The sequence below is a fragment of the Polyodon spathula genome, chromosome 31, assembly GCF_017654505.1.
Source record: "Polyodon spathula isolate WHYD16114869_AA chromosome 31, ASM1765450v1, whole genome shotgun sequence".
Lineage (NCBI taxonomy): Eukaryota > Metazoa > Chordata > Actinopteri > Acipenseriformes > Polyodontidae > Polyodon > Polyodon spathula.
This window is the reverse complement of record NC_054564.1, coordinates 734,956-753,676: the sequence shown is the minus strand read 5'-3', so window position 1 is coordinate 753,676 and position 18,721 is coordinate 734,956. Positions and strand designations below refer to the sequence as shown.

The following is an 18,721-nucleotide window of genomic DNA, read 5'->3' as shown; positions in this document are numbered from 1 at the left end:
TATCAAACTCATGTGTATTCATCTTTATTATCAGAAAAAAACAATCCTAAATTAAACCATTCAATAACCGCACAAAAACATGCACCCCATTTAAACAGTGATATACATTCAATATGTGTTAAAATCACACCCTCGTGATTCACGTCACCACACCAAACAGCCCAGAGTGTTTGGAACAGAGCCTAGCTATGCACTCATTTATAATACCAGTGTTACTGATATTTCCCTATAAATCCTATTCTTAACGCTATGATTACAGGCTGCTGCTGACGACAGTACTGCATGGAAACCTCTGGGTGTGAGAAGGGAAAGGGAGAGAGGAGAGAGCGGGAGAGAGGTAGAGAGGGAGAGAGAGGAGGAGGAGAGAGGAGAGAGAGAGGAGAGAGAGGGAAAGGGAGAGAGGAGAGAGGCAGAGATCCAGTCTACTACCCGGAGAGAGGACCTTTAAGAGAGAGGGGAGAGAGGTAGAGAGAGAGAGAGAGGAGGAGGAGAGAGAGAGAGAGAGAGAGAGGGGGAGAGAGAGAGAGAGAGCGAGAGAGAGAGAGAGAGAGAGAGAGAGAGGAGAGAGAGGAGGAGGAGAGAGGAGAGAGAGAGGAGGAGAGAGAGGGAAAGGGAGAGAGGAGAGAGCGGGAGAGAGGTAGAGAGGGAGAGAGAGGAGGAGGAGAGAGAGAGAGAGAGAGGAGGAGAGAGAGAGAGAGGAGAGAGAGGGAGAGAGAGAGGGGAGAGAGAGGGAGAGAGGAGAGAGAGAGGAGGAGGAGAGAGGGAAAGGGAGAGAGGAGAGAGAGAGAGGAGAAGAGGGAAAGGGAGACAGAGAAGAGAGAGGGAGAGGGAGGAGAGAGGGAGAGAGAGGGAGCAGAGAAGGGACAAGCACAAAGACATTATATTAGTTCTTTATTTTATATTGGCGTGTAAGCTCCCCAATGACGTCATTAGCAGCCCACCTGCTTTTAGAAACGTGTGTGTTACGTCATCAGGAGCTGGGCGTGGCGGAGCCGTGTTTATTATTATAGGAGAGAGAGGCTCGTGATTGTAAAAGAAAAAAAGATATAAATATACAAATTCACCCGGGGATTTAAAAAGAAACCAGTCGAGTAGTTTGAATAGATTTCTTTTATTTATTTATATTTGGGGGGGGGGGGGGGGGGGGGGGTATATTTTATTTTTGATTTAAAGAATTTCTGGAAACAGGATTGGATTCTGCAGCACTAGAAAGACATCGTGTTATAAAGCAAGCGACCGGGGAGGCAAATCGCCCCGGGACAACAGCGATAGGACCCGGGAACAAACCACGGTAACCGTCTCAGAATGCATGCACTTATATGACACGCACTCGAGTGCTCGCACGGTCACTCAAGCCTGCAGAATTCAATGCATTGCAAGTGAGCATTGAAACTCACACTTATAAAAAAAAATAAAAAAAATCCAGTTATATTGCGGTGTGCTTTCACAGTTGGTGTTTGATAATAATAATAATATTAATAATAGAATCACCATCAATATGTAGCTCTCACTTTCGTGTTAGAGACCGGCTGTCCCTCGCGTTTCTATTAATTTGTCATGCCAGTATAATCCCTCCAATGTGTTCCTCTGTGTATTAGGATCTCGATGGAGGTTTGCTTCAATTTTGAACAGGGATGGAACAAAGACCAGGACTGGACAGCCTTCCTGGACCGTGATTCGCCACACCTGGATGAAGGCACAGTGGCCGACCCCGGTCCTGACCTGGGGGAGCCTCTGTGTGGCTGCTGGTTTTCATTCCATCCCAGCTTTCAGTTATTGAACCAGACCCTTCCTTGAACTGATAATGTGCTTTTAATGAGACCTTTTTACTTGTTCTCAGCTCTTACATAGATTTCAAGTTGGCTGTAACATTTTATCAGTAACTCTGCAACTGTCTAAGAGCTGAATTCTCCTGGTATCAATCCCTTTGCTTTAGCCACTGGACCACCAAGCAAAGAGCTTATCATGTTGTCTTTGAAATGAGTAAAAAAAAAAAAAACATTTCAAGTGTTTGCTGTGAATTCCTCCGGCAGGGAGAGCGAGCGGCGCTGAAGGGGTCCCTGCAGTTCAGCGTTCCCTCCCCAATGCCTCACTGGGAAAGCCAGCCCGCTGCATACTGGTCCTGCACTCCCAGTTCAGAGGGAATGGGAACGGCGGGGCTGGCTCGAACGATGGCGGGGCTGCGTGCCAGCTCTTCGGACCCCCCTCCTGCTCTGACGCCCCCCCTCCCAGCGGGCAGCGGGGCTGACACTGGTGGGCACTTTCGGTTTTAATGACATCACGAGCTGCATGAGGCGTAAGCATGGCGAGGTCCCTTAGAAATGTTTAACGCTGTGTTTTTGCACAGTGTTTTTGCACAGTGTTTTTGCACATTGTTTTTGCAGTTGTTCACTCATTACTGTGGGAAAATTTTCTAAGGGTTAATTTACCATGGTTTATTTATTAATATGCTTTACCAGACCTCTCTGTGCTTTACAATGCTTCCCTATGCTTTACCAGACCTCCCTGTGCTTTACAATGCAGACCCCTATGCTGTGCTTTACAATGCTTCCCTATGCTTTACCACACCTCTCTGTGCTTTACAATGCTTCCCTATGCTTTACCACACCTCTCTATGCTTTACAATGCTTCCCTATGCTTTACCAGACCTCTCTGTGCTTTACAATGCTTCCCTGTGCTTTACCAGACCTCTCTGTGCTGTATTACACTGTGCTGTGCTTTTACTACTAAATAATTACTTTTTTTTAAGGTCACAGGGGATATCAAGAATGGACCGACCCTTCCTTCTCCGGCCCAGCCCAGTTTACATGGAGACCGATGCAGTGCCGCCCCCTCTCTGCCCCGTGGGGCGCTGCAATTCCTGGGCTTTACAGATCCTCACAGCTTTACAATGCTTCCCTGTGCTTTACCAGACCTCTCTGTGCTTTACAATGCTTCCCTATGCTTTACCACACCTCTCTATGCTTTACAATGCTTCCCTATGCTTTACCAGACCTCTCTGTGCTTTACAATGCTTCCCTGTGCTTTACCAGACCTCTCTGTGCTGTATTACACTGTGCTGTGCTTTTACTACTAAATAATTACTTTTTTTTAAGGTCACAGGGGATATCAAGAATGGACCGACCCTTCCTTCTCCGGCCCAGCCCAGTTGCCATGGAGACCGAGCGCAGTGCCGCCCCCTCTCTGCCCCGTGGGGCGCTGCAATTCCTGGGCTGCAGATCCGCACAGCTCAGACTCACCGCCTGGGGGCAGCAGCGATCCAGACCAGGTGAGGAGCTGCGCGTGGACAATTTGTTATTTGGATTTGATTTTTTTTTTTTTTTTTTTTTTAACATCTCGTTTTCTTCCAGGCATTTCCCAAACCAAACTCGGGGACAGAATCGAAGTATGGATTGGATCCGGATTCGATTCCCAATGTGGTGAGTTCATATAATAATAATAATAATAATAAAAAAATCTAAATTATATTAATTCGCCACGTTACGGGGCGACCGAGCGAACTCTCTCTCTCTCTCTTTCTCTCAGGTGCAGGTTTTGCATGATGACGAGGAGTTGTGGGGGACGCAGTTCTTCGTCACGGACACTAGGGGGCAGCTTCCTCCTCTCTCCAGCACACACTGCACAGTGCAGGACCGGGGTAGGCTGGAACACAGAATTATAATATTAATAATAATTGCACTGATGCATTTTGTCATATAACTATCTCCTCTCTCTCCCCTCTCTCTCTCCGCTCATCCTCTCTTCTCTCCCCACTCCCGTCTCCCCCTCTCTCTCTCAGGCAACGCCAGCCCTCGATTCCTGCGCTGCACCTCCTACTCCTTCCCCAGCTCCCCTGAGGCGGCTCTCCTCTCCCAGCTTCCCCTAGCTGCCATCGTGCAGCCGCTGGCCAGGCTGGCTCCCGGGGAGGTGAGGCAGAGAGTACAGAGAGCCTTCGCACAGCTGTGGAGTCAGAGTTGTTATTGGAATTGCAATGAGACCACATATCTTCATCATTGTAATTATTAAATTAACATCAAGTCTCCCCCCCCCCCCCCCCCCCCCCCCCTCTTGCCCCCCCCCCACCTGTCTCGGACCTGGTTTGGGGGAAGTTGCCAGTACGCCTTGTCAACAGTTGTGGGGGCGCACATGAACCCCTTTATGGACTTCCAGGACTGTGGGACAGAGGTTCTACTGCCCCTTCTGTGCCTCGCTGTCTGAGGGATAAGCTCCGAAGTCTGACTGGGGTGGGGGGGGCTGTTTAAGAGCTGAGAACAATTAAAAAGCCCAGTTAAGCAAATGATCACTTCAATTAAGGGTCTAGCTAAACAATAACAGTGCGCAAGAGAGAAAGGATGTTTTCTGCGCTTGCCACCTAAAGAAGAGAATGCCCCTGTACAGTATTTACCAACACCACGACCGCAGTGGGAGGAGAGTGGATTGGTTGAGCCGTGCCGAGCTGTGCCGAGGCTCCTTCGAGGGGTCCAGGAGGGAGCCGCGCATTGGTCACGGATACATGGGAAATACGCAGGAGTTCCTGACAGTCTCCAAGGAATGAAAGATGAAGATTCCGATGGCAGGGTGTGGAGCGAAGACTCCCAGTTGCATCGTCAGGGTGCGTGTCAGGAATATCCGATAGGAATCAGACTCCTATTGCACGGCAATGTGATCCAGTCCAGGTTTTACTAGCAGCTTGATCAGCCCTCAGTGTGTCTAGCTAACAAGCTCAGGTGTGATTAAATTCCTAGGGATTGGCTCAGACTACTGTGCAGCGGGAGTCTCGTTGCCATCCCTGAATACTGGGGGCTGACTCTTTGTGTAATATGGTATAAGGTGATGCTTTAGGTCTTTATTAACGAGGGCTGTTTGTTGTGTGTCTTTGGTGGCTGTAAATTTCAGTAGAATATAATTCTGAAAACAAGTGAAAGAGGTCCTTGTCAGCACCTGTGTTTGTGTGGGAGGCTTGCTGGGTTAAAGAAAGGGGGCTTGATACCAGGGGGTTCAAATCCCCGGCTCAGCCACTGACTCGCTGTGTGAGACCCTGAGCGAGTCACTGAACCTCCTTGTGCTCCGTCCTTCAGACACAAAACAAGCGAGGTCCTATTGGAAGAGACTCTGCAGCAGCAGCGGTTGTTGATGAAGCAGAGTTCACCCCCCTGGTCTCTGTGAGTCGCTCTGGATAAAAGCATCTGCTGAATTACTGATTCATAATAATAATAATAATAATAATAATAATAATAATAATCACCTTCAGGAGGGCGGAGCACCAGCCTTCATCTTCCTCATTGATGTGTCTGTCCAAGCCGTCCAGCAGGGGACAGTCTCCCTGGTGTGTGAGGAACTCAGGACACTGCTGGACAAACTGCCCAGGTCAGCTGTGATCTGTCACCTGAAAAAAAATGGAAAAGTAATTATTTACTAGTAAAATCACAGCACAGTGTAATAAGCATTGTAATGCACAGAGAGGTGGTAAAGCATAGGGAAGCATTGTAAAGCACAGAGAGGCCCGGTAAAGCATAGGGAAGCATTGTAAAGCACAGGAGGTCTGGTAAAGCATAGGGAAGCATTGTAAAGCACAGAGAGGTCTGGTAAAGCATAGGGAAGCATTGTAAAGCACAGAGAGGTCTGGTAAAGCATAGGGAAGCATTGTAAAGCACAGAGAGGCCCGGTAAAGCATAGGGAAGCATTGTAAAGCACAGAGAGGTCTGGTAAAGCATAGGGAAGCATTGTAAAGCACAGAGAGAAAGCACAGAGAGGTCCGGTAAAGCATAGGGAAGCATTGTAAAGCACAGAGAGGTCTGGTAAAGCATAGGGAAGCATTGTAAAGCACAGAGAGGTCTGGTAAAGCATAGGGAAGCATTGTAAAGCACAGAGAGGTCTGGTAAAGCACAGAGAGGTCTGGTAAAGCAGGGAAGCAAGCATTGGTAAAGCACAGAGAGAGGTCTGGTAAAGCATAGGCAAGCATTGTAAAGCACAGAGAGTTCTAGTAAAGCATATTAAAAACACACCCTGGTAAACTAACGTTTATAAAAGTTTCCCCTAGTAAAAGCATGTGTGTCGTGATGCTTATCACAGCTTGATCCATACTGTTCTGTGACATCAGTGTATCATTACCCTCTCTTCTTCTGATTGGTCGAAGGGATTCCGGGATGGATGAATCGGCGCTGAGCGTGGGGGTCGTGACCTACGACAGGACCCTGCACCTATACAGCTTAAGCCCCGCCCTGTCCCGCCCCCACATGCTGGTCGTCATGGAGATGGAAGATCTGGAGCTCCCCCTGGTGGAGGGGTTGCTGGTGCCTGTCAAGGACTGCAGGGACATCGTTGACAGGTCTGAGACACTAACACCGCGCTAGGGCTGGGCGTTCCATTGGGGCACTGACATCATCATCTCTGTGACATCACTGCAGTGACATCACTGCAGACTCTGTCTGTCTATCTATCTATCTGTCTATCTGTCTATCTATCTATCTATCTATCTATCTATCTATCTATCTATATGCCTGTCTGTCTGTCTATCTGATGACTTTGACGGTGACCCCATGGGTACTCCTGAAGACCGCTTCTGGTAGCGAAAGTTTAAGTTTGTGTTCACAGTGTCAAATGTTCATTAATGAGCAACACAATGAGAAGACGTTAAAAATGATGTCAAGCTGCTGCATTCGTATCTCAGAGAAACTGGAGAGGAACAGGAAATTAAAACAAGGTAAAGGAGATCATCCAGGTAACGGATAACGAGAACGCCTGCACAGCCCTGAAACACGAGGCTTAAAAAAACACCCTAGTGACCCGCTGAACCGCGTCTTCTTTAATATTAGAAAAAATAACAGACAGGCCTCTTCAGAGAGTTACAGGAAAACGATCCCATCTCGGGTCTCTGTGACAGTTTAGAAACTCAGCCTTCGCTCTCGTAGTCTATGACGTCACAGAAACCCTGGATGGAATTATTTTCCTGTAACTCACTGAAACCCATCTAGTGAAAGCAAAGCTGGGAATCCGACTCCTATTGCACAGCGGTGTGATCCAGTCCAGGTTTTACTAGCAGCTTGATCAGCCCCAGTGTGTCTAGGCAACAAGCTCAGGTGTGTCTGATTATTAAACTCCTAGAGAAAACAAGGCTGGGAATTAGACTCCTGTTGCGCAGCAGTGTCACAGCTTGATCAGCCCTGCTGTGTTTATAGATAACAAGCTGCATTAACTGAACTTTGCTAGAAGCGATCACATTATTGATTGATTTTGTTTTTGAAAGCAGCATTCATTCCGCTGCCCCCCCCCGCCATATCTAAACCTCTGTGTCCCTTCCTCCCCCCTAGTCTGCTGGCTCAGATCCCGTCGCTCTTCGCTGACACCCAGGAGGCGGTGGTGGTATTTGAACCCGTGTTGCAGGCCGGCGTGCAGCTACTGAAGGTGAGGCACACAGCGAGAGGCTGGGGGAGTGACGTGGGTTAATTCAATCAATTTAATAACCCCCTCCCACCCCCTGCCTTTCTCTCTCTCTCTCTCTCAGGACACTGGCTGTCCAGGGAAGCTGCTGGTTTTTCACACCACGCCCCCTGCTGGAGGCAGTAAGCCTGGCAACAGGACGGACTCCGGGATCTTTGGCGCAGCCAAGAACAAGGTAACAAACCAGACTGTCAGCAAGGTCTGCTTCCTGACGGCCATTCCTTTGAGAGTGTGAGCTTTCAAAAAATAAATAGCGAAAAAGATCCCTCTCTCTCCCATCCACCTCCATCTCTCTCTCTCTCTCTCTCTCTCTCTCTCTCTCTCTCTCTCTCTCTCTCTCTCTCTCTCTCTCTCTCTCCTCTCTCTCCTCCCTCTCTCTCTCTCTTCTCCCTCCTCTCCCCTCTCTCCTCTCCTCTCCCCTCTCCCTTCTCCCCTCTCTCTCGCTCACTCCGGTCCCTCCTCCCGTGTCTCAGTCTGTGTTCCAGCCCCGTGACTCCTGTGTCTCCGTGGCTGAGTTCTGTGTGTCTCAGGGCTGCAGCGTGGACCTCTTCCTGTTCTCACAGGAACCTGTGGGCATGGCCTCGCTGGTACATGCCTCCGACGTCAGCGGGGGTGGAGTCTACATGTACAGCAGCTTGCAGGTAGCATCAAATAATCTATTATTATCCAATATATTATTATTATTATTAGTATTATTATTATTATTATTATTATTATTATTATTATTATTGTATTATTATTATTATTATTATTATCCAAGGCGACTCGCACAGGTGTTCCAGGGCAGTGCAGGGTTACAATGCAAGCTTCATATTTAAACACAGTGTAGTTTACAGTAAGTGCAATAATACTAACACTGCTAGAATACAATATGAACTAGGATGCAGCCAGTCAGGATCACAGCAAGTTATATCTGCAGTGACAGATTAGCAGTGCAATAGTGCAAGGATAGCGCATCAGCTGAGGATCCAGTAAGGTGGTGCTGAGGTCAGAGAGTCCAGTGCAGAGCAGGACAGACAGACAGAATAGTTTTATAACATGGTTTATAAACAATTACAATTATAATTACAGAGTGAGCATGTTAATGGAGGGAGCTGTTCATGTGACTTTTCAGTGTAATTGCAATTACTGTAGTGTAATTTCCAAATAATTGAACAAGATACTTTCCCGCTGTCACTGCGATTGGAATTCTGATTGTCACTAACTCCCCTGTCTGAGGGACACTCTGAATTTTCCCAGGAGGAGGCAGACCGGGAGCGGTTCCGAATGGACCTGCGGAGAAATTTCCGGAGAGAGATCGGGTTTGATGCCGTGATGAAGATCCATGTCAGTAAAGGTAGAATTGGTTTTCCTTTTACCTTCAGAACTGTCGTGTGTTTCAATAAAAGGTTCTGTGCTTTAACTGTACAAGCACAGCAAAATAACTACAACGAAACACAGAGAGGTCTGGTAAAGCATAGGGAAGCATTGTGAAGCACAGAGAGGTCTGGTAAAGCATAGGGAAGCATTGTAAAGCACAGAGAGGTGTGGTAAAGCATAGGGAAGCATTGTAAAGCACAGAGAGGTCTGGTAAAGCATAGGGAAGCATTGTAAAGCACAGAGAGGTCTGGTAAAGCATAGGGAAGCATTGTAAAGCACAGAGAGGTCTGGTAAAGCATAGGGAAGCATTGTAAAGCACAGAGAGGTCTGGTAAAGCATAGGGAAGCATTGTAAAGCACAGAGAGGTCTAGTAAAGCATATTAAAAAACATGGCAAACCATTATGGATATAAGACTCCTATTGCACTGCAGTTTCACCCAGTCCAGGTTTTACTAGCAGCTTGATCAGCCCACAGTGTGTCTAGCTAACAAGCTCAGGTGTGTCTTGTTAAGCTCATAGTAAAGCCAGGAATGCAATGGGGGGGGAGGGTCTCATTCCCATCCCTGATTCCTGTGGTAGATGCACAGTGGAGCCATGGGGAAAGCATGGGTTGAATTCTTCCAGTGGGACATCTCCTCTCTGCTTTCTTCTGTTTCAGGTCTGATGGTGTCTGGCTGCTTCGGGCCCCTGAGCGTGGGGACTGGGGGTCCCAGCGAGCTGACCCTGGGAGCCATCGACTCGGACAAGGCCTTCGCTGTGGAATTCACTCACCAGAGCCAGCTGGACCCGGAGAGGGGGGTGGTGATCCAGGTAACACAGGGGAGGTGATAGAGGGGGGGTATAGTTGTGTTCGGGTGGAGTTGAGGATGGGGTTGGGGGTGTGGTTGAGGATGGGGTTGGGGGTGGGGTTGAGGGTGTGGTTGGGGGTGTGGTTGATGATGGGGTTGAGGGTGTGGTTGAGGGTGTGGTTGAGGGTGGGGTTGAGGGTGTGGTTGAAGGTTGGGGTTGAGGATGGGGTTGGGGGTGTGGTTGAGGGTGGGGTTGAGGATGGGGTTGGGGGTGTGGTTGGGGGTGTGGTTGATGATGGGGTTGAGGGTGTGGTTGAGGGTGTGGTTGAGGGTGTGGTTGAGGGTGTGGTTGAGGGTGTGGTTGAGGGTGTGGTTGAAGGTGGGGTTGAGGGTGTGGTTGGGGGTGTGGTTGATGATGGGGTTGAGGGTGTGGTTGAGGGTGTGGTTGAGGATGGGGTTGGGGGTGTGGTTGGTGGTGGGGTTGGAGGTGGGGTTGAGGATGGGGTTGGAGGTGTGGTTGGGGTGTGGTTGATGGGGGTTGGTGGTATGGTTGAGGGTGTGGTTGAGGGTGGGGTTGAGGGTGTGGTTGAGGGTGTGGTTGAGGATGGGGTTGGGGGTGTGGTTGAGGGTGGGGTTGAGGGTGGGGTTGAGGGTGTGGTTGAAGGTGGGGTTGAGGATGGGGTTGGGGGTGTGGTTGAAGGTGGGGTTGAGGATGGGGTTGAGGGTGTGGTTGGTGGTGTGGTTGATGATTGGGTTGAGGGTGTGGTTGAGGGTGTGGTTGAGGGTGTGGTTGGGGGTGTGGTTGATGGTGGGGTTGGGGGTGTGGTTGGAGGTGGGGTTGAGGGTGTGGTTGAGGGTGTGGTTGGTGGTGTGGTTGAGGATGGGGTTGAGGGTGTGGTTGAGGGTGTGGTTGAGGGTGTGGTTGAGGGTGTGGTTGGTGGTGGGGTTGGGGGTGTGGTTGGGGGTGGGGTTGAGGATGGGGTTGGCGGTGTGGTTGAAGGTGGGGTTGAGGATGGGGTTGAGGGTGTGGTTGAAGGTGGGGTTGAGGATGGGGTTGGGGGTGTGGTTGAAGGTGGGGTTGAGGATGGGGTTGGGGGTGTGGTTGGTGGTGTGGTTGATGATTGGGTTGAGGGTGTGGTTGAGGGTGTGGTTGAGGGTGTGGTTGGGGGTGTGGTTGGTGGTGGGGTTGGGGGTGTGGTTGGAGGTGGGGTTGAGGATGGGGTTGGCGGTGTGGTTGGGGGTTGGTTTCTTAACCCTGTGTATCTTTATTCCCAGGAAGTTCAGTAAGTAAAAAAAATGTCATTACATCAATTCCAAACCCCCCCCCCCCCGCAGTGTGCCTTGTCCTACACCGCCCCTAGTGGCCAGAGAAGGACCCGGGTCCACACCCTGTCTCTGAACTGCTCCTGCCACCTGGTGGACACTTTCAGGAACAGCCAGGCAGAGACTCTTCTAACCTACTACTGTAAGAAGGGTGAGTGCGGCCGGGGGGTGGAGAGGAGCAGAATGCACTACAAACCGTGCTGAAGACAGCTCCGTTTCTATGAAATTGCCCGGGAGTTGCAAAGCATTTATTGTGTTATGAATGTTTTTTCGCTGTCTGTTTTTCACACTGTCCCTGTTTCTCTGTCCTTCCTGTCTGTGTCCCACTGGTCTCCCTGTCTCACTGTCCCCTGGTCTGTCTGTCTCTGTCTCTCCAGTGTACTCGGCTGTGCTGTACTCCTCCCCTCTCTCTCTCCGTGACACCCTGCTCTCTCAGCTCACTCGCACCCTGGCCAGCTACCGACAGCACGGCTCCACCAGCATCGTGTCGGCAGGGCAGGTAAGAGGACGTCCTGTCCCAGAATCAGCACTCAGTCTCGCACACTCACACCCACACTCACACTCTCGCACACTCACACTCACACTCTCGCACACCCACACTCACATCCCTGAAAAAGACACTGAGAAATACTTCTAGTGGAAACATTTACCATTGAATGTAAGTTTGTGTCAGTGTTTGTGTGTTCTCAGTGCAGTACAGTGTTTGTGTATTCTCAGTGCAGTACAGTGTTTGTGTGTTCTCAGTGCAGTACAGTGTTTGTGTGTTCTCAGTGCAGTGTCAGTGTTTGTGTGTTCTCAGTGCAGTGTCAGTGTTTGTATGTTCTCAGTGCAGTGTCAGTGTTTGAGTGTTCTCAGTGTAGTACAGTGTTTGTGTATTCTCAGTGCAGTGTCAGTGTTTGTGTATTCTCAGTGCAGTACAGTGTTTGTGTGTTCTCAGTGCAGTGTGTTTGTGTGTTCTCAGTGCAGTGTCAGTGTTTGTGTGTTCTCAGTGCAGTGTCAGTGTTTGTGTATTCTCAGTGCAGTATGTTTGTGTGTTCTCAGTGCAGTGTCAGTGTTTGTGTGTTCTCAGTGCAGTGTCAGTGTTTGTGTGTTCTCAGTGTAGTACAGTGTTTGTGTGTTCTCAGTGCAGTGTCAGTGTTTGTGTGTTCTCAGTGCAGTGTCAGTGTTTGTGTGTTCTCAGTGCAGTGTCAGTGTTTGTGTATTCTCAGTGCAGTGTCAGTGTTTGTGTATTCTCAGTGCAGTGTCAGTGTTTGTGTGTTCTCAGTGCAGTGCAGTGTTTGTGTGTTCTCAGTGCAGTGTCAGTGTTTGTGTATTCACAGTGCAGTGTCAGTGTTTGTGTATTCTCAGTGCAGTGTTGTTTGTGTGTTCTCAGTGCAGTGTCAGTGTTTGTGTGTTCTCAGTGTTCTCAGTGCAGTGTCAGTGTTTGTGTGTTCTCAGTGCAGTACAGTGTTTGTGTATTCTCAGTGCAGTGTCAGTGTTTGTGTGTTCTCAGTGCAGTGTCAGTGTTTGAGTGTTCTCAGTGCAGTGTCAGTGTTTGTGTGTTCTCAGTGCAGTGTCAGTGTTTGTGTATTCACAGTGCAGTGTCAGTGTTTGTGTGTTCTCAGTGCAGTGCAGTGTTTCTGTGTTCTCAGTGCAGTGCAGTGTTTCTGTGTTCTCAGTGCAGTGCAGTGTTTCTGTGTTCTCAGTGCAGTGCAGTGTTTCTGTGTTCTCAGTGCAGTGCAGTGTTTCTGTGTTCTCTGGGCAGTGCAGTGTTTCTGTGTTCTCTGGGCAGTGCAGTGTTTCTGTGTTCTCAGTGCAGTGCAGTGTTTCTGTGTTCTCAGTGCAGTGCAGTGTTTCTGTGTTCTCTGGGCAGTGCAGTGTTTCTGTGTTCTCTGGGCAGTGCAGTGTTTCTGTGTTCTCTGGGCAGTGCAGTGTTTCTGTGTTCTCAGTGCAGTGCAGTGTTTCTGTGTTCTCTGTGCAGTGCAGTGTTTCTGTGTTCTCTGGGCAGTGCAGTGTTTCTGTGTTCTCTGGGCAGTGCAGTGTTTCTGTGTTCTCTGTGCAGTGCAGTGTTTCTGTGTTCTCTGGGCAGTGCAGTGTTTCTGTGTTCTCTGTGCAGTGCAGTGTTTCTGTGTTCTCTGTGCAGTGCAGTGTTTCTGTGTTCTCTGTGCAGTGCAGTGTTTCTGTGTCTCTCTCCAGTGTTTCTGTGTTCTCAGTGCAGTGCAGTGTTTCTGTGTTCTCAGTGCAGTGCAGTGTTTCTGTGTTCTCGTCTATCAGTGAACTGTGTTTCTGTGTTCTGAGGAAGAGTGAGGTCCTGCTGCCGGGTCCTCACAGCACGCTGAGTGACAGAGTCTTCCAGCGCAGCCTCGTTGTCGCCATGGACACCGCCGAGACCGCCGCCCACTTCTACCCCAGGCTCCTCCCCCTGGTGAGTCACAATGCAGGAGGGAGTCTCTCTCGCTCTCTGTTTCTCTCAGCTGGTGCTGCCCCAGTTCCTGAAGGTCCTGCCCGTCTATCTGAACTGCCTGAGGAAGAGTGAGGTCCTGCTGCCGGGTCCTCACAGCACGCTGAGTGACAGAGTCTTCTCTCTCAGCTCGTTGTCGCCATGGACACCGCCGAGACCGCCGCCCACTTCTACCCCAGGCTCCTCCCCCTGGTGAGTCTGCAGGAGGGAGTCTCTCTCGCTCTCTGTTTCTCTAACTCCCTTTGTATCTCTCTCTTTCTCTCCCTGTGTCTCTATGTGTTTCTCTCTCCCTGTCATGAGGAGGGGAGAGACCGGACAAAAGACGCCGCTAGAGAGAGCAGAGGACCTCCAGCGCGAGCGAGACAAAGATCCCAGAGAAGGCCAGACCAAGAGCAGAGGCGGGCCCGGCTCTTTCTCCTCCCATCTCTCTCCTCTGGAGGGAGTCACTCTGATCCCTTGACGGTGGAAACAGTGGGAGAAGCGTCAGAGCGGAGCCTGGCGCACTCGTTGGTCGTTCCTGGGAGTTTCAGTTTTATCTCTCTCTCTCTCTCTCTCTCTCTCTCTGTTTCTCTCTGTGTCTCTCTCTCCCTCTGCCCTGTCTCTCTCCCCATCTCTCTCTCTCTCTCTCTCTCCCCACTGTCTCGGTGCCCCAGCCCGTGTCTGGCCAGCCCTTGTCAGCAGTGCGATGTTCTCAGCGCAGTCTGGTCCCCGACCGCGTGTTCCTGGCAGAGGACGGGCGGGGTCTCTTCCTGTGGGTGGGTGGCTGTGTGTCCCCCCAGCTGGTGCAGAGCCTCTTCAACGTGCCCTCCTTCCAAGACCTGCGCTGCGGAGCGGTGAGCAGACCAGCGCTGGAAACAGCCTCACACCCTTGCACGCCCACAGCACGCTCACAGCACAGTCACAGCACACTCACAGCACAGCCTCACACCCACAGCACACTCACAGCACACTCACAGCACACTCACAGCACACCCACAGCACACCACAGCACACTCACAGCACACTCACAGCACACTCACAGCACACTCACAGCACACCACACACACACACAGCACACCCACAGCACACTCACAGCACACTCACAGCACACTCACAGCACACCCACAGCACACCCACAGCACACTCACAGCACACTCACAGCACAGCCTCACACCCACAGCACACTCACAGCACAGCCTCACGCCCACAGCACACTCACAGCACACTCACAGCACACTCACAGCACACTCACAGCACAGCCTCACACCCATAGCACACTCACAGCACACCCACAGCACACTCACAGCACACTCACAGCACAGCCTCACACCCACAGCACACTCACAGCACACTCACAGCACAGCCTCACACCCACAGCACACTCACAGCACACTCACAGCACAGCCTCACACCCACAGCACACTCACAGCACACTCACAGCACAGCCTCACACCCATAGCACACTCACAGCACACTCACAGCACACTCACAGCACAGCCTCACACCCACAGCACACTCACAGCACACTCACAGCACACTCACAGCACACTCACACCCACAGCACACTCACAGCACACTCACAGCACACTCACAGCACAGCCTCACACCCACAGCACACTCACAGCACACTCACAGCACAGCCTCACACCCACAGCACACTCACAGCACACTCACAGCACAGCCTCACACCCACAGCACACTCACAGCACACTCACAGCACAGCCTCACACCCACAGCACACTCACAGCACACTCACAGCACAGCCTCACACCCACAGCACACTCACAGCACACTCACAGCACAGCCTCACACCCACAGCACACTCACAGCACACTCACAGCACAGCCTCACACCCATAGCACACTCACAGCACACTCACAGCACAGCACAGCCACACACCACAGCACACTCACAGCACACTCACAGCACAGCCTCACACCCACAGCACACCCACAGCACACTCACAGCACACTCACAGCACAGCCTCACGCCCACAGCACACTCACAGCACACTCACAGCACAGCCTCACACCCACAGCACACTCACAGCACACTCACAGCACAGCCTCACGCCCACAGCACACTCACAGCACACTCACAGCACAGTCCTCAGCACACCACAGCACACTCAGCACAAGCACACAGAATTTAACATGGACACATTACAGCCTCACAGTCTCTCACACCAGTCTTGCACACCAGTTCACTCAGAGCCTTGCTCACACACACACAGCACAGCCTCACAGTGCTGCAGCCTGACTGCATTGCACACTATGTATGCTTTCTGCGCTCGTTCTCACTCTCTCTTCATGTCCCCCCCCCCTCCCCCCAGTGCTCCCTGCCTCTCCTGGACACCCCCCTGTCCCGCAGCGTGAGGGGAGCCATCCAGACTCTGCAGGAACACAGAGCGCGACACATGAAGGTAAAACACAGGCACCTCTTACAAGCATGCTTTAAAAAAAAAAAAAAAAAAAAAATTGTTCAACTTGCTTCAAAATGCTTTTTTTTCAATTTGAATTTGTAAAACCCACTTTTGGAACATTAATATTCTCTCTCTCCCTCCACCTCTATCATTCTCTCCCTCCACCTCTATCATTCTCTCTCTCCCTCCACCTCTATCATTCTCTCTCTCCACCTCTGTCATTCTCTTTCCCTCCACCTCTATCATTCTCTCTCTCTCCACCTCTGTCATTCTCTCTCCCTCCACCTCTATCATTCTCTCTCTCTCCACCTCTGTCATTCTCTCTCTCCACCTCTATCATTCTCTCTCCCTCTACCTCTATCATTCTCTCTCTCTCCACCTCTATCATTCTTTCTCTCCATCTCTATCATTCTCTCTCCACCTCTATCATTCTCTCTCCCGCCACCTCGATCATTCTCTTTCTCTATCATTCTCTCTCTCAGTTGTTTCTTGTGAAGCAGGGTGAAGAGTCTGAGGCTGTGTTCCGGCGCCTCCTGGTGGAGGATAGGAGCCCCAATGGCGGTGCATCGTACCCTGACTTCCTGTACCACGTGCACGTGTCCACGCTGCAGCTGCTCACATGAACGCCACACACCCCAGGGCAACGCCAGTGCCAACTACAGCAGCGCCGGAAGAGATTGAAATTAAAATCAAATCTTTGTTCCATTACAATTGCGCTCCACTAATTACATGCGAGAAGGTGGGAGTGAGTGTGTGCTTGAGTCTGGGAGTGACGGTGAGTGTGTGCTTGAGTCAGGGAGTGACGGTGAGTGTGTGCTTGAGTCTGGGAGAGTGTTTTCGTGAAAGTGTGTGCTTACGTCAGGGTGAGTGTGTGTGCTTGAGACTGGGGGTGATAGTGAGGTGTGTGCTTGAGTCTGGGAGTCAGAGTGTGCGAGTGATAGTGAGACAGTGTGTGCTTGAGTCAGAGTGAGTGTGTTGAGTCTGGGTGTGAGTGTGTGTTGAGTGGGTATGAGAGTGTGTTGAATGTGGTTGGGAGTGTGTTGAGTCTGGGTGTGGGAGTGTGTTGAATGGGTGTGAGAGTGTGTTGAGTGTGGTTGGGAGTGTGTGTTGAGTCTGGGTGTGAGAGTGTGTTGAGTGTGGTTGGGAGAGTGTGTTGAGTGTGGTTGGGAGTGTGTGCTTGAGTCTGGGTGTGAGAGTGTGTTGAGTGTGGTTGGGAGTGTGTGCTGAGTCTGGGTGTGAGAGTGTGTTGAGTCTGGGTGTGAGAGTGTGTGAGAGTGAGTCTGGGTGTGAGAGTGTGTTGAGTGTGGGTGGGAGTGTGTGCTGAGTCTGGGTGTGAGAGTGTGTTGAGTCTGGGTGTGAGCGTGTGTTGAGTGTGGTTGGGAGTGTGTTGAGTCTGGGTGTGAGAGTGTGTTGAGTGTGGTTGGGAGTGTGTGTTGAGTCTGGGTGTGAGAGTGTGTTGAGTGTGGTTGGGAGTGTGTGCTGAGTCTGGGTGTGAGAGTGTGTTGAGTGTGGTTGGGAGTGTGTTGAGTCTGGGTGTGAGAGTGTGTTGAGTGTGGTTGGGAGTGTGTTGAGTGTGGTTGTGAGTGTGTGTTGAGTGTGGGTGTGAGAGTGTGTTGAGTGTGGTTGGGAGTGTGTGTTGAGTCTGGGTGTGAGAGTGTGTTGAGTGTGGTTGGGAGTGTGTGTTGAGTCTGGGTGTGAGAGTGTGTTGAGTGTGGTTGGGAGTGTGTGCTGAGTCTGGGTGTGAGAGTGTGTTGAGTCTGGGTGTGAGAGTGTGTTGAGTCTGGGTGTGAGAGTGTGTTGAGTCTGGACACTAGCACACTAATACAAGGCATGAACACAAGTCCTTTGCACACAACTCCAGGTTTATTTACATGAAGAAAAAAAAACAGCAAAGTCTCCAACAGGCAGGCTTTACTGTAAGTGGTCGGAGATCTTGGTTCAGTTTCCCAGTTCAGTACTCGGGGGTGCAACATGAGCGCCCAGCTCCCTGTACCCACACCGTGCCTGCCCTGGGAGAGTCTGTCACCCTGTGCAACACACAGTCCAGCCCCCGCTCAGAGGTACTTATACAGTGCCCTCCCGTCCAGCGTCTGCACCTCCAACTTCACGGGACACTTGTAGAAGTGCAAGAGGATGGTCTTGCTGTACCCCAGCAGGAAGTAGAATTTCTGGGGCGCAGACTGCGAGCACGTTGCCGCGCTGCTTGATCACAACGTCGTTCGCCGTGCACCCGCGGAACGTACCCAAGATGAACTTGCAGGTGAACACGTCCTCCACGGTCTGCTTGGCAGCCCCCTCCTCTCCATCCAGGTTACCTGCAGGGGGGGGGGGGGGGGGGCGGTAGACATATAAGGGGCTCTGGGTTCCAGTGGTTAAAGAAAGGGGGCTCGATACTAGGAGGCCAGTGTTTACTGGGAGGGACTCACTGCTGTGCTGGGAGAGCCAGCCCTTGCGGTGTGTGATGAAGTGGGGTGGGTGGACCTGTTCGTACGTCACAGACCTGTCCCCTCAAACCTCGCAGCGCAGCAACATTCCCGCATAACACTTTCAAAGTGTTGCAGCGATCTCGCATCACACAGGGTGAGGCATGCCACGCACAGGCGGGGCGTGAACCCGGGACCTCCCGCACTGAAAAACAGCACCGATACCGCTGCACGGAAGAGGCGGCTCCTCTGCAAAGAGCGCATATCAAGCTTGAGTCACTCTGTGTGTGTGTGTGTGTGTGTGTGTGTGTGTGTGTAGGGCATCGTTGTCGGTACCGACGAGCGAGGGGGGGATGTCATATACTGTATGAGTTTGCAATATATATTATTATATTATTATTAATCATTATATTGACCTGCTTCAGTAAATTGCACACCATGTGTGTGTGTGTGTGTGTGTGTGTCGTGACTGCATCGTCTCTGTGTCGCAGTGCCAGCCAGCCTTTTCAGAGCCGCGCCGTGCTGTTCACAATCTGCACGGACAATCTGAGTGACGTCACGCAGCAGC

General features: G+C 51.0%; 1 protein-coding gene and 1 pseudogene across 1 annotated transcript; one reads left to right on the top strand and one right to left on the bottom strand.

The window, feature by feature from the left end:
* Positions 1–1,186: 1,186 nt before the first annotated feature.
* On the top strand, positions 1,187–16,442 carry si:dkey-13n15.2 (protein transport protein Sec24C). Its single transcript, XM_041233411.1, is given in 23 exon segments — positions 1,187–1,291; positions 2,034–2,253; positions 3,096–3,268; positions 3,351–3,419; positions 3,526–3,637; positions 3,779–3,994; positions 4,112–4,155; positions 4,157–4,201; positions 5,109–5,141; positions 5,231–5,346; positions 6,116–6,307; positions 7,290–7,383; positions 7,484–7,594; positions 7,893–8,060; positions 8,638–8,755; positions 9,437–9,588; positions 10,902–11,040; positions 11,267–11,388; positions 13,343–13,445; positions 13,448–13,521; positions 13,983–14,162; positions 15,641–15,730; positions 16,213–16,442. Coding segments are annotated over 22 exon segments (2,661 nt in total). The 5' UTR covers positions 1,187–1,291; positions 2,034–2,084; the 3' UTR covers positions 16,354–16,442.
* Positions 16,443–17,613: 1,171 nt separating this feature from the next.
* Positions 17,614–18,417, bottom strand: LOC121303014 (annotated as a pseudogene).
* Between the last annotated feature and the right edge of the window lie 304 nt (positions 18,418–18,721).